This window comes from Cheilinus undulatus, linkage group 24 (genome assembly GCF_018320785.1).
Source record: "Cheilinus undulatus linkage group 24, ASM1832078v1, whole genome shotgun sequence".
Lineage (NCBI taxonomy): Eukaryota > Metazoa > Chordata > Actinopteri > Labriformes > Labridae > Cheilinus > Cheilinus undulatus.
Window position 1 is genome coordinate 20,559,233 of NC_054888.1, and position 16,297 is coordinate 20,575,529.

The following is a 16,297-nucleotide window of genomic DNA, read 5'->3' on the forward strand; positions in this document are numbered from 1 at the left end:
TATTCCAATATTAGAGTCGTAATAATAGAATATAAAGTACATCAGCTGTAGATATATGTTGTTCTGTAGGTAAATAAGGGGCTAAATGAATGAAATAGCTTAAAAATAGATTTATATTATACAAAAGCATCCCTGAGGAGGACCTCTGGTCCAAATAGCAATTTCCAAGCCCCTAAAAAAGCACATTATGCCTTCATTTCAAGCTAATAATAGTGGGATAGATCGCTGTAGGCATACTGCAACAATGAATTTTTGGGTTAATGTGTGGTTAAGTGAATGAAATGTGCTGAAAGATGGGTTATTGCACCAGTAGTGACCACATATTTCTGATCTTTGTAAGTTCCACCTGGCTTAGAGACATGCTAAAATATTAAAATGTGCTGAGTTTGAATTATGATGCTCTTCTAAGAGCTGATGAAGTATTGTTGGCCATTTCTGTAGTCAAATTTGTAAATCTCCTGTAGATCCAATGTAGATTTGAACTAAATGGAGAGGAGCCTCTTGATAGTCTTTGCCTGGGGGCTCCCAAATTACAAAAAGTATGAATGGAAGTATATGCAAAGATGTTAAAATTAGGCATCAATGGGATATATATGGAATAAATAAAATCAGAGGTGTCTTCTGACTGGTTTGATTGCATGTTATAAGTGTGTTAGGAGGTATTTAGTGAAGAAAAAGCCTTTAATAAAACTTTATGGTATTTAAAGGGGCCTTTAACTGTTTTTTATAACTTTATCAACCATCATGCTACAGTGAAGGCTTTTTACCTTGAATTTCATTTACTGCTCTTAAACATTAAACAAATGATTGCCTTGATGTTTAATAGTTATGCTCTAACAGTTGAAAAGTAGTTTAAAACTTATAAAATCATATATGTGTTTCTAAAAGCTTGAAACTGCTGAATATGAAAAGTGATGGAGATAAATGATGATAAACATGACCTACACTGGGTCAGATAGAGTAGGCGAGACAGTTCCGATGATTGACAGCTCTCTTGGCCAATCAGAGGTTAATATGCGTTATCATACTCCAATCAAAGCTCTCGCGCGTTAAAGGGTAGGTTGTATCCCAGTGAGGAAAATTTTCTGTTGTTGAGTCACCGGGAAAACCGTTACTCGACCGAGAAAGCCGACAGACACACCGGGAACACATTTCTTCACTCGCTGTAGTCAACACCATCGTGATACTCTTCTCGACGGGGGTTGAAATGTTACATTTTCGGTCAACGGTAGCGCTCAAGGAGTTATTTCAGACCCAGCTGAAGCGTCCGTTGGCAGGTAGACTCGGTGTTAAAGCGGCACCTGCGCCCGCCGCCTGCTTCAGCACCGGCAGTTTGGATGGGAGGTCGCCGGGAAAAGGGAGGGCATTTACTGGGTGGAGAGCCCCGCAGCAGCACTTGTCCCGGAGGCATGGACTGAGAGGATATTGCTCCAAGGGGGATGGACAGAATGAAGCCGGGAAGGACTCCGCGGCAGAGAAGTGAGTACCGTCAGCCCCGCTGTTTGAAGTTAGCCGCTAGCTTAACGGTCGGCCGAACGTCGTAGAAAATAACCGTTATTTACTGTTGCTCTCACAGGCGATGGAGGACTGTGTTTGAGTTTGTTTTTATTATTGAAATCATTTTTATTTTCATAATTTATACATGCCGTATTAAAGAACTGTTCGTCACATAACTAAAGCAATAGACAGTACAATATTTGTGCGTGTTAAATTCTAATAATCAAGGCTAAATGCAGTGGAGTATTCTTCAGACGTGGTTCTGCATTGAGGGTCTAAAACGCATCACACCAATGTGCTAGCCTTTTTCTTGCTAGCTCAAACTAGGGCTGGGCAATATGTCCAGGTTTTAAGATATTTCAAAAGAAATGCAGGTTAAATCAATATAGTTTATGTTGGTAGTGCTTTAATAAAATGGATGCCAGGCCTATTGCTTAGGAAAAAGATTGAAGATCCATTAACATTAAACTTGAGGTTGTCAACTTTTTCTTTTTACCATTCATTTAAAAGATGATCAATTCTTCATTTTCTTTAAGGATCTTTGATAAAAAAGTGGAGAAACTTAGTCATCCCCAGTCATATTTTCACCAAAAGGAAGAGTGCAATGTCAAATTAGTTGGCAAGATTTGGAAAAGTGGGTTGAACTAAAGAGGAGTTTTTTACTCCTAGACAGTTCTGCACACTTTCCCAAATGTTGCCAAGTAGTTTGAGCAATTCTGATGTATGGTATGCAATTTCTGATCATTAAAAAACATTATAGTGCTGAATTTTGAGTGTCAAGGACCTCTTTTTGTTGCTTTAGTTTCAAACAGTTAGCACTGTAGTTTCAGATTTACTAATAAGTAGGGATGCATGATATTGGATTTTTATCGAGAGCAATACTGATGTACAGTGTAGTTCAGACATAAAACTTGTATCCTTGAAACACACAATTTAAAGTTTGAGGATGAGCAAATTAACAAATGTCGCTTGATAAAACACACTTTGTAATATAAGGAATAACTTGTTTGTACAGCCGTCTGATACAGGGAGATTTTTACTGCCAAAATATCAGTTGTAAATATCAGCAGAAATTTTCATTTCCGCCAATACGATGATTCACATCTTAGGCCAATATCTGCCAGTACAGATATCACACTTATAATGCCATGCATTCATTCTGTTAAGATAAATGCTTGTTAATTGAGTAAATAAATACAACGGTAATCCCATTTAGACTTAACATTTCAAATAGCTTAGCTTTTATTTAAGTGGCTCCCAACCTTTTTCCTTGGAGCGCTCCCTATTTATATTTTAAAGAGCAGTGAGCCCTCTCCCCAGGACCAACAGGAAAAAGATCCATTGCTATCAAAGATTACATCATTAGTAAATAAATATAGGCATGTACCAACTGTAATTAGTAGCCTACATTATCTGTAAATATAGGCATATATCAGCTGTAAATATTTGCCTTTATCAGCTTTAAATGTAGGCTTATATCAGCTGTAAATATTGGCATATATTAGCTGTGAATTTTAACCTCTATCAGCTGCAAATAATTGCTTTTAATGGCTTTAAATATGGCCATATATCAGCTGTAAATATAATACACATCAGCTGCAAATACTTGCCTTTATCAGCTTTAAATATGGGCATATATCAGTTGCAAATATTTGGCTCTATCAGCTTTAAATGTAGACTTATATCAGCTGTAAATATTGGCACAAATAAGCTGTGAATATTGGCTTACATCAGCTGTAAATATTCCCATGTATCAGCTGTAAGTCTTGGCTTACATCAGCTGTGAATATTGACATATATCAGCTGTAAATATTGGTTTTTATCAGTTGTAAATATTGGCCATATGAACAGTTAACCAGTTAATGGCGTTTTAGGCTGTTCCAACAGACCTACATCAGCTGAAGTCTTCCTCTTTGTTCATCCTCTTTCCTTAAACTTTAAATTGTGTGTTTTAAGGACTGAAGATTTAAGTCTGAGCTATATTAAAATTGGCATCTGCTAAAATGATCTGTAAAAATCAGCATATCAGATATCAGCAAAAATCGAGTACCATGCATCCCTTATTTTAATTCTTCATCAACTATATCAGTTACAATGTTGTTGTCTAGCCCAATATCTCATTTGGAAATATTTACATATATATCTTAAAATTTCAGTATATTGCCCATCCCTAGTTAGCAGCCTGGAGTATGACCATGTGCAGCTCCCAGCCTGGGTGTGATAGCTAGCTCAAATAGCTACATCAGATCTATGTTTTAAACGATCAACCTTTTCAAAATCTTGATATCTTTTTCTTGCCATGGTAGCAGACTGATTTGCAGGAATAGATGTTAAAAGAGCTCTTAAACGTAGGAGGTGTCTGGAAATGGAAGCATGGTGTCTCCAGGCTGGCAGATGTCGTGACCAGCAGCATCCGGCTGCCTCCCTTTGACCCTTTAGCCCCTCGTGTGAAACTAACTGAGGTGATAATCTGCTACCAGCTCCTTCTTCTTTTAGAAGTTACATTGTAGGTTTAACAAAGAATTGTTTTGTGCACGTTTTTCTTAATGTAGCCTGAAGTGAGGCCTAGAATAACTCAATGTCTAATGAAGGTCAGTCTTTGAATCTAGGAATGTAACAGGAATTCATTTCTATTATTTATATCATTATAGGTATTTATGAAGACAAAATTGTGTCAGAATGTTTTTATTTAGTCCACTGAACAGCCTAAAAACTTCGAGATATCTGCTTTAGAATGATCTTTAAGCATTATTCTAGATTAATTAATGGTAATCAGATTTATTATTTGCTGATATTTGAAAAAACAAACTAATTAGCCATATTTTTGCACCCAAAGCTGCCTTTTTGTGGTTTCTCTTTGGCAAGTTATCTAAATAGATGCAGTGAGATCATGTTTTTTTTTTTTACATGGGATATTAACTTCTGAATCATGCAGTTATAACTGTAGTGATCTGGGGCTTTAAGGGATTTTGGCCTGTATGATAAGAGAGAAATCTAATGGACAGTGACACTGGTTGATTATATATAGCACAAAAAATAAAGTAATATTCAAGAATCATATTAGCTATGATTAACTGTAACATTTAATTTTTGAATCCAAAATAAATCATTTTTTGCCATTAAATGGCACAACTTAATCAGATGGTGGCTCTGGCTGCCTTGATTTTCTCCCAGGACTTTACTCAACTGTTAAAATGAGCACATGCTGCGTGAGAATGCATGTCTTGCCTCTATAAATGACTTTAGTTTTTATAGCTGTACATTCGTTCTTTTGATTATTGAGAATGACACACTCTTGTGATTTATTGTGCAGCCCTAACTGACAGATTATTACAAGTCCATTATCAGTTATCTGCAGTGTTGGTGGAGCAGATAGAACTGTGATGGAGCGTCTGATAGAGGTGACAGTTCAACGAGCTGAACGAGGGAGAGCCGATTGAGGGGTGAAGATGAGAGTCCTCCTGTTGATAGATTTGATGCCAGTTAAAAGAATTAATGACCAAAAACAGAAGAACATCACTACCACGGGTCACCGAGGCCTCAGTGGATCCACTTTAAACCCACTGACATCAATTAAGATAATGATCCACTTTTTTCTGGCTCTGGCAGTGTTTGTACCATACACAGCCTTTAACAGTGAAGTTCTGCATCATGTTTGTAAAGTACATCAACCAGAGGGTATTAAATCCCTCCAAATCCAAAACTGTCCTAAGGCTGATTAACCTCATGAGTTTTTAAATTGTTATTTGTAGACCAAAATCTCCATCTTTGTTGACTGGACAGTGATGCTGTTTGACTCTAAACAAAACTGGCACATTTTCTGACTGCTCTGGCTATCATTATGTTATCATTATCACAAGGAGAAGATATGTCTGAAAATCACAGAGCATAAATGCCTAATGCTTAAAGGCTAAAAATTTAGATTCAGGAAATGTCAAGATCATAAATATACTTGTCATTGTGCACCATTTTGCTCTTATTGATGGTGTGTACCCTCGTCCGCTGGGTCTGTTTCTGAAGTGTGGTGTAGCCCCGAGCAGCTGGATCATGTGATCATAAGTTTATTTGTGATTAGGAAACAGCCTCAGACAAGCAATAGGATACTTTGCTTGTCCAAGATTGATTTGATGTTCATTTATTTTCTGTTTGTTTTTGAAATTCACTAACTTCCTTCCTGGGTCGATCTGCTCTGTGCAGATTGACACATGCTTAAAGCAGCTCCACTGAAAATAGACTGTGCATATATCTTTGATATGTGCAGAACATAGTGGCCTTTCTAGTATGTGCTGTAATGGCACAAATGGTCATTCAACAAAAGTCTAACAAAAATGTAGAAATTCTGCAAGAACCAACGAGGGATTTCATGTGATTGCATCCATTTTTTTAGCTTTAACTAGTTTCTGATGAACTTCTGTTGATTATTATTTAACAGATGAAACAGCACAGAAATTACTTCCTGTGCAAACTTAGATTAAAATCCTATTCAACATCCAAATAACTGGTTATAAGAATACCAATATTTACGGGCCTGTTGCTGCCAAATCTCCAATCCATCTTACAGATTATTGATTGTGTAAAGTGCACTGTCTGCCGATGGATTCATCTGAAGGCCTTCAGCCTCCACTCTGTGGTGTTTTATTTTAATGAGATGTAAATCTGGCAGGAATGTGATGCTGTGCGTCCTCTTTTTCTCTCCTAACACTCGAGTGTTTACTCAGGTTTCTGCATGCTGATGAGTCATGCTTCATCTTCTACGTAGCGACTGTACCAGATAAATCTGGAGTTATTTATTCTAATACCATTTTTCTCCTTAATTTTATGGTATATTGATATAAACTTAAAGAGTCTGCTCTGCAGACAAGCCTTATTTAAGAGACAAGACAATATAAAGATTAAGACAAAATTAAGACAAATTAAGATTAATTAATTAATTAATTAACACAATATAAAGATGTAAATCCCAGTTCAGACCAAAGATTCATGATATAACAGCTAAACAAATACCAGCTGACAGTCTTGTTTGCGATTCAGCATGCCAAGTCACCACCAGCTGGTTTAAGAATGCAAGACATCAGAAGCCAATCAGCACCTCAAGGATTATGGCTCACCTGTCGCCAAAAGTACAGTGTTTTTTCATCAGCTGTTCCCTCAGGGAAATGCAGTGTCACCAGGTAGTGTTTGCTCTGTATATTAGTAGGAACAGAAATTTCTCTAAATGACAAAAAACTTCAGAATAACCAGGAGAAATTGACAAAAGATGGGATGTCTCCAGACTCAAGCTCACAGCATAAATAGGCATGAGTCCCCTGGGTGTTTCATTGAAGCTCCCATGGATGGCTCCAAAGTCAAGAATTTGTAATATGAGTTTTTTTTTTTTTTTTTTTTTTTTTTTTTTTTACCAAAGCAGAATTACAACCGTAACAAGAAACTCACTATCACTGTCCCCATTCATATCGTATGCCCAGACAGGCTTCAGAAAATTGCGTAGCAACCCATTGTCAGTTTTCAGTTGTCTAGTTGCAATTCTTTGTGCTGAACTGGGCTGAGGTGTCTTGTTGATCAAATTAAGGCTGTGTAATACTTTTCTTGGTTTTAGAGCAGCTGTGACACCAGCAGCATCTCCTTACCGGGTTTCCACAGCAGTAAAACGCCTCATCACCCCTAAAGGCCGATGTCGTTCCATTTGCTTCTGTTCACGGACAATTTGCTTAAGCTGTCGGCCATGTTTGGTAATCACTTCACCCAGCTGACTGCTCGCCTCGTCAGCAACATCCCATTTCCCCTGGAGGCTAATATCAGTTTGAGGGAACCCTGGGTTGGTTCTGTTAAAAATCCTCGGTGTGGATTCGTGTTTGCAAAGTGATTAACAGGCCACATGCAGCATGAAGCAGGATGCTGTTGAGGAACACACTGACTATTCATGTAGACAGTGAGGCAGTTTAAAGAGGCTCTGAGTCATCTGATCATGTGAACCTCTGCTGTAACATACAAAAAACTCAACAAGTAGGAAATTTACAGCATCAGAAGACACGGCTTTAACAGCTGTTCTTTTGACTTAAATGATAAAATCTGTCATAGTTACTCCATGGACTTTTGACTCTTTACTGGACAGAAGTGATTCATTTATGACTTTGGTGGCTTTGGGGTTTATTATAAATATCTTTTTTTCTGACATTTCTTGGAACAAAAAGGTAATATGTCCATTATGTAAACTCAAAACAATAACAAAAGATGGTGCCGGGTGTAGTTTGGAATCAGGTCAGTGACTCTCTAATACTCCATCTCCCTGCCTTTGATAAAAACAAACTCTGAATGAATGATAGTTGAGATGAACGAAGGAAGCGTGGGTTAGAGAAGGCAGAAGCAAGGGCTTGTAATGATTCGGGTTCGTCACAAGTAAGCAGCAAAAAGCAGGAATAAGATACAGCAACAGAAAGGCAGCTTCAAGGAGCAGTTTTCACTCCCTTATGTAGCAGTCTTTGATGTTATATCAGGTGTTTTCATGGCAACAATAATCGTGCCTGTCTTTTCTTCTTCATGCTTTATGGCAGTTGGCATGCAATGTTCTGCTGCTCTACCATCATGAATTAGTATGAAGTATAGATCAGGAACTACAAATGCAAAACTATGGGCTCATCCACTTTTTAGTTACCTTCATTTTTATACTTTATTGACTTAAACTAAAAATCGATTTATTAGATTAACCCATGATCAATCCAGCATCTGTATTCAAACAGAATGTGACACCCAGCAGGCACATAAATAGCATCAGGGTTAAATTCTGTCAACAGGCCAACACAACATGAAAAATGTGTTGAATGTAAAATCCACAGCGTCTGTTTGGGGTCCCTGGGGCCCCAACAGCATCCAGCCTTGACTCCAGTTTTTCTGTGAGGGTCCTGAGGCAGTGCTCCCGCTAATAAGGGGTTAAAAATGTTTGTAATGCAGGGGAGCTTATCCCGCCCACATCATTTTTCCTCCGTTTTTGCACCAAAGCTGGGATGCTGGCGTGCTGCCCGGCAGTTGTCAGGGCCTCCAGGAGCAGATGAGTCACTTCACTCAGATTGATTTGTGCAGCTCCGCCTCTCAATGCTGCCGCTCTCATGTCTGCCTCCGCCCTCAGCGCTCGCTTGTCATGGCATCTGGGAGGCCGTGAAAGCGGCTACATCGATTGGGTCAGATGATACAACACAGACGACTCTATCAGACATAGACATGCAAATACCAGCAACCCTAAATAAATCATCAAACTTTGGACAACAAACTAGGTTTGTTTGGTCCACCTCACAAATGGTGACCTCAGGTCAGCTGTCAGCAGCCTCAGGACCAGATGCAGCTCTGGGGTCACAAGGAAACCCTTCGTCATCTCCAGCTTCACCCTACTTGTGGAATTTTTGGGGGTCCAATCGGGCCAAAATTCAGGTCCAAAACATCTACACACAAAATAAAATGGCAACTTAAATTTCCACTTCAACACCAGTTACTTGCTGGCTCACTCGGTCAAAAACGTTTTGCCTTCATTCACGCATCTGTCCTTCATTACCTGGTGCCTTGGATTTAAACACAATTAGAATCAAGGCTCCCTCTAGTGGTCAGTTTAAACCGAAACTTTCTTATAAATAAAAATAGCATGTACATTTTTGGCTCCAATAGTAACAGAAATGAGGAAGTGAGAGTTGTACACCTTCTTGGACAGACTGTGCGTGTTGAATAACAGCTGACCTTTAAATGCGTTCAGGGAGGGAAGCTCGAGTGCTAATGAGAGCGGCTGAGGTAGATTAATGAGTCAAACCAGAGGCTGCTCCAGATGTTGCAGAGACACCTCTAACCCGGAGCTCATGATTCTCTCACAGGCCTCATTAACTGAACACAGGGTTGTTTATAGTCTCTTACTTTACACCGTATTATACCAGAAAGTAGATATTTACTGTCCATCACAGTGTGCTTTGATTGAAAGAGACTTATGCTTAATGAGGTTTTTTTGTATTTAATTTTAATGCAGTTTAGAACAGTAATTAAATGAGCTTTACTTAAATTGCTATTTATCATCCAACATTTGGTGAAAAACATTTAGTGCCTATAAATATGCTTTTTGATAAATAAATGGTTTTTTGAGATTCATGCCATGTTCCAAGCTTTCCATCATTAGGGTCTCAGTCCTGAAGAGGTAGATCCCTGTTGTTTTTGTGTTGGTTTGTTATTATCCTTATTTTCTCATCCAAGAACACTCAAATCCCTGCAGGTAAAATGTGCTAGAAAAACAAAACTTGGCAGTCTGACTGAAAAATCTATGCATTACATTCCCAAGAAACAGTCAGATTGTGGTGCTGTAAATAAGCAGGAAAAAATCTATTTTTGAAAAGCCACACCCCTCTCACTGTAATATGCATTGACTTGAAATGTGACACACAAATCCAGTTCAGTGTGCTCGCCAAAAAGCCACTTGGATCATTAAGTCAGCCATAATGGATTTCCCTCACTTCAAATGTTTTCATTCACGTATGTGACCTCTCCAATAGCAGCGATCCCCAAATGGTGGCCTGTGGACCAGGTCTGGCCCCTAAGGACCCTTGTCATAATTTTACAAATAATACAATTGGTCATAATTTTATGCTGAGTGAAAGGATTTAGTTGTGATGAAGTTTGCCTGCTCTACCTGTTTTATTTGTGCATTCGGGGTAGACATGCAGATGTTCTGGCCCCTGGTCTGGTATCAGTGACACATTTTAGCCCTTAGGATAAACTAATTGGGGAAGTTGTGTCCTGAAGTGTCTGACTTCTACCACATTTGTTGTGTATACTTATCATTTTCTGTTTATAAAAAGCTACTTAAGGATTGATGAGATATTAATTAGTTTTTAAAGATATTAACCAATAGACTTTAAGGATGAGCGTTCCACTCATAAATTTTAAGACATATCTTCAGAAATGAGCGGCATTAAGCTTACCAAATAATTTTGATCCTGAGGAGGTGCTACAAATACCATAACCAACATTGGTTGGAGACAGTTACACCAAATGTGGTTTGAATGCTCTGGGTTTAAGTAAGATCAAAATCTGAAGAACCATCTTAGTTTGATGAAAGCGACTGTGGCTTCCTTTTATCTCAAAATGCCTTTGAGAAGTCCTGATGAAACCCACTAGAGACATCCTAAGCTGTATTTCAAATATCCACACCATGTTTTGGTCAAATCTGATGAAGGTAGGATGAATGGCACAACTTGAAGTGTGCTGTTTTTGAAATTTAGCAGGCTTTGTGGTAATGATGTGATGTTTGATTGTTCTCACTTTTTCTTTAAGCAGAGCCAAATCTGTTAAAAAGGAAGTAAATTTGAACTCTGGAACCTCTTCGTTGCTGTTTGCATCTTAAGGAGGAGCCCACAAACTGTAACTTCAGCCTATTGTTAATGTCTGTTTTCTCGTTACAGAAGCTACATCATTATTATGGTTCTATTAATCTGAATGTTGAGAGTGTGTGTGTACATTTTGTCTTTGCTGTCACAGGATTATTAGTGTGTTTGGAGTGTTAAATGGAGGCTTATGGTTGCATTGCTTTGCTGATGTGTTCACACTGTACGACTGTTACTAATTCAGTGTTATTCCCTCTGCACACTCTCTCCCTCTTGTTGATCTGCTTGCTTTGCATTTGTAAGTATGTTTCTATTTTTTTATTTTAGTTTTAGTTTTCCTTTTTTTAACCTGTTTCTAGTAGAAGTAGTGGTTTTCTGCAGAAAGCCAACATAACGCTTTACCTTGAAATGACCTCACTTCGTCCCAGCGGCTGTGCTTAAACCCCATCCCCTCTCCCTTACCCATCTCCCCCCTCCTCACACACTCTCTCTGATATGTATTCTTCCTCAGCAGCAGGTATCGACTTTGTTTATGAGGGCAGCAGTGGAAAGGTTCATGTTTTAATGAGGATGATTTTTAACCTTATGTGAAGTTCCACAAATGAGATAGTCAGAAATTCAGATTTTAAGCTTGGATAAAGTTCATCCGACATGCTTCGAAGTCCAAATTTCAACCCAAAAATGCTAAGTAAATAGCAAAATAATATTTATCTATTGATGAAACAAACTCAGAAGGATTCTTTTTGTTTCATGGCTGAAAATATTCTGACCTATGGCTCTGAGTGGAACTACCAGTCAGTACATTTACATGCGAAAGTCGAGTTATTGTGCCAGTCTGACTTAAGACAAATTAGAGTAGTGGAAAGAGTCATAAACCAGAGAGTGACATGCAGGAAAGGGGCCACAGTCTGGCTCTGAACCAAGGCTTCCGCCTCAAGGACAGCAACCTTTATACACGCAGTATGCAGACAGAACCAGTACTGCGCTACTACGCTACTGGCATCCACCACTTTTAAGACACTTCTTAACATGTTAGTTTTACTCACATAGTACTAAGTCGAATCTCTCAAAGTTGGACTAACACATCTAGATAATGCATTTGGAGACTGATTTATTCCTGCATGTGTACACCTCAGTTGAACCCAAATTAGACTGCAGATTTTGAGCATGCTCCTCAGCCTCCCTGTTAGGTTTTGACCCAGAACTGGAACAGCCTGAATGCCGATCAAATCAATACAATGCATCCCTCTATCTTTTGATATCACAGTAAGCTAAAGGGATGTGACATATCTGTCCTATAAGTAAAGCACAGAGCATGGACAGAATGTGTAGAGCTATAAAGTTGTTAATGTTTTTGCTGTTTCACATACCATTTGTTAGCTTAGAAACATCACCCACAAGAAGGGAAATTATATCATAATGGAATCAGACAAAAAGTACTTCTGTCAATAAGTCGAATCAGAAAAATATCCTAACTGAACGATCCTAACTGAAGTTTGACTTAATTGTGCATGTAAACGTACTGAGTGAAGGTAACAATGTCTAAATTTTGGGTCAAAGACTGGGCCCCAGTGTTTCCTCTGTGTTATTATTTTGCAGCAGATGGGTCCAGACACAAAAAAAAAAAAGAAAAGAAAAGATTGTGGTTGTATGTTAGTGCTATTTTGGGGCCTATAATGCATCTATTTTCTGCTTTTCTAAAAGCTAAAGAAGGTCATATTCTATATTTCTTTTGACATTGATGATTTTCTGCCTGCTGATGAATACATCCAGAGGAAACCCTGATAGTGCCGAGTCTGATGTTACATTTCTGCTCTCATGACTCCCAACGGTGCAAACTGAGCTTTAATCTGGTTGGCTGCTGCGAGGAGCCTCCTGCCAACCAAAGCTTTACCTTCAGACATCTTCACCCAGCACACTGCCCCATAACGCATCATGGGGCACGGGCCTGAGTGTGCTGGGGCACCAAAAGCTTTGCATAGGTTCAATTTGGTGTTGATATGAATCATAGCAGAGAGCCGGCTGTGAGCTGGTCACCCCGTCTGCCTCCTCACTTGCTACTAACTTTCCTCCTAGAGACGACTCGGTGTTGAGGCAATGCTAAGAATACCAGCCGAGTTGAAAGATGAAGACAATAACACTGATCACTGCATGTTTTCAATTTAATAACCTCTAACATGATAACAGCTTATTCTAGGGATGCAGCAGCACAGAGAATGTAGACACAAACACATACAATGGAAAATGTTTGTAAAGAATATGAGGCTGAGCTTTGTTTAAGTCTTCAGCCAGCTGCACTGTGGGAGAGACATGAATGCATTATGAAAAACTTATGCAAACTAGTGTTCATGGTGCACAATAAGAGACTTGTAAGCATATTAGCAGAGGACACAAAACCTGTGTCTGTGCCAGGTATAAAAAATGATTTATTATGCTTCCTGTTTCACTGTTTTTAAAATCTATGACAGATATTTCATGACTTAAATCAGGATCACTTCTTAACTAAACTCAATCAAGTCCAAGTACGCCACAAAGCTAAGTAGACTGACAAACTTCTAAATCAGCTGATAAATCAAACACTATATATGATCTGTATCAGGCGATCTCTCATGGATGATAAGTGTTAAAAATATGATCGAGGCATCCCTATGCAGCTCCTTCTCTCTCAGCTCTTAAGATATTTCGACCTGTGACTGGTCCTCAGGCTTTCTAACAGCCACCGTGCAGACGGTACAGTCATTCATTTGGAGGCTGGTGGTCGATTCTCAGCCACTGAACACACACAGCGCTAATGAGCCGGGAGCTCTGGCAAGCTTCCCATCACAGCTGCAGCAGTTAAAACCCAGTCAGCACAATTCACAGATCGTGGATTTATTCAGCTGAATAGCTTGGACACGTCATCCTCTCACTCTGCGTTGACCAAGATGCCTTAAAGGCTGCAAGCACTTCCTTCTCACACCGTTTAATTCATCATGAAATATTTGTTGTTTCTGCTCTCTCTGCGTGCTGCTGCTGTCCCAAGAATTCATCCAAAATAAACCTGGATAAATGTAGGTCATGATCAAAGATGACTGATTCTAGGTCACAGTGTTTGGGATTTATGCAAAACTTTGCAGTGGATTTTTGGTTAGCTTACATGCTAATCAGCTTTTTAAACACATGGCTGGTATTCTAGCAAAGCAGCCATTAAATCGTTTACATACAGTGACCTTATGTCAGCATGGTTGCCCATGGAGACAAACGTGCAGTGTTTTCACGGGTCCTGACTGAAATAAGACCAGTGTAAGGTAATGTCTCAGAGCAGTATTACAGATATTACTCACAGCTTCTCCTTGCAGTCAAACGGCTTCTTTCTCCTCCCTCCGCTACAGTTTCCCCTCCATGTTTCCACCACAGCGGCCCTCACAGTAGAGCTATTTTTCTCACTTTTCCTTCTGTGTGTCTCTGTATTTCTCTCCTGCAGGAGAAGGAAGGCAGGCATCCTGCCCAGCCTGGAGGATCTGCTCTTCTACACCATCGCAGAGGGACAGGAAAAAATCCCAGCACACAAATTCACCACAGTGAGTCCTCAGAACAAGGAACATAACCAAGGAGTTCTTTTTGAAAGGACCAGTTTCAGATCAAGTTCACTAGTCAATAGAGCACTGCATTTCCCTGTGATCATGAAAATAAGATATTTGTGATCTAACATTTACTGTCAGTCTTACTTGATCAATCTGTATTTGTATTGCACCAACTCATAACCAATGTTATCTCAAGAACTTTGCAAAGAGGGTCGATCTGGACCTTACTCTTTGTTATATTATTTATGAAGACCCAGCAATAATCCACCATGAGCTCAGCACTTACAGGCAGATGTTGTAAAATCAGTAACTAATCATGTAAAGACTCCTGATCTCAGTATCAATCAAACTAACTGATTAGGATTTTTACCATAATCGAGCGGCTCTACTAGTTACTGTGAGGTTTACAAATAGCACATGCAGGCAGTGAATCAGCGCTCCTCTTTGTAGTTGTCTCCCTGGTTGAGTTATGAGCAGGACGGCTCTTGTAAGCCTCTTCAGGAGCCTCAGTGCATGGCTTGTAGCTTTATTGATTTGCTTTCAAGCTGCTTTAATCAAAATGTCTCTTCATGCTCTCTGTGCAGGCTCTTAAAGCCACGGGGCTTCGCACAGGAGACCCCCGGCTGAAGGAATGTATGGAGATGCTGAAGGTGACCTTGAAGACAACCTCTGACGGAGCTCTCGACCGACACCTTTTCAAAAAGTGAGTTTTTATCAAATCCTTTAGTTTTTAATTAACAAGATGTGTTTGTTGCCTTGGAAGAAAAAAGAGTTTTAAAGGCTGGAATAAAGCGATCAGAGTTACTTGCATTGATAAGGCCTGTACCTGAATTTGTATTCAACCTGAGCCGTCAAGGTTCAGTGTTTGCACCTGCATGACAAACACATCTGAGTGGAGAAAAAAGGCAGTCACACATAGCAGTATCATCATCCCCATCCAGGCAGTAATGCTCAAAACTGTTAACTAACTGCTATTTATAAAGAGGAAGAAGCAGACACAACAAAGCTCACAAAGAAGAATAGTAGGATGACGCTGCATGAGGCCCACCTCCGTTTTTAAATTGGCTGTGAAGGGAAAATTTGGCTTTAGAAAACACATTTAACTAATATAAGACATCAGCTAGACGCAGAAGAAAACAGGAGGTCAGTTATTAAAATGTGCTGTTTTCAAAAGACCTCTGGATGTAAAGCAGAGGGTCAAAAACATTACAGAAGCTTATGCTTTTTAAGGCTGTGCTACTAAATAAAGTAGTTAAGACTACAGCTTTTAGTATTTGTAAAAGTGCTCAAGTCCCATCCCAATCACTGGCCTATGTGAGCACTTATTTAGCACAAATAACTGCTGCATCTTTTCTTTACTAACATATAGGTGATAACACACTTCATAAATCACAAGTATGACCCATACTTTTAAAGGCACATATTTTATTGTGTCTAATGTCTTGCGTTTTTAAAAATATTTTTAAATTTGGAGGTATCTTTCATTCCTGTGTTGCTAGAGTAGTTTAAATGGCACTAGATTCAGCAAATTGTAACTCATGGACCCAGGACTTAACTTTTTCCTGTTGAACTGAACCTTTACTGAACTGTGACCCCACACAGAGGTATGAACTGAACCGTGACCTTAGTGAACTGTTACACCCCTAGCATTATTGCCTTTATTTGTTATATTATAACAGCTGTGTTTTAAGTGAAGCCGGTTGCCTCTGTAAGTAACTTCCTGTTCCACTGTTATTATCACATGAATCTTTCATCAGAGTCGATCATGAGAATTATTAATGCTGGTCAGAGTCCTCTGCGCTCCCTTGCAGCAGAAAAGGGTCACTGCACGTCATTAATGATTCATCACTCCTCAGCTTGTACGTCATCCACATCGTGTTGAGGTTT

General features: G+C 39.2%; 1 protein-coding gene across 1 annotated transcript in view; it reads left to right on the forward strand.

The window, feature by feature from the left end:
• The first annotated feature begins 1,077 nt into the window (after positions 1 to 1,077).
• The window catches only part of glsa (glutaminase a), a 31,446-nt gene continuing 16,226 nt past the window's right edge, over positions 1,078 to 16,297 (forward strand). The window contains exons 1-3 of the mRNA XM_041781931.1: positions 1,078 to 1,479; positions 14,311 to 14,407; positions 14,995 to 15,113. Of these exons, the coding sequence (XP_041637865.1) occupies positions 1,208 to 1,479; positions 14,311 to 14,407; positions 14,995 to 15,113 (488 nt within the window). The 5' untranslated portion in view covers positions 1,078 to 1,207. The remainder of the gene's footprint in view (positions 1,480 to 14,310; positions 14,408 to 14,994; positions 15,114 to 16,297) is intronic.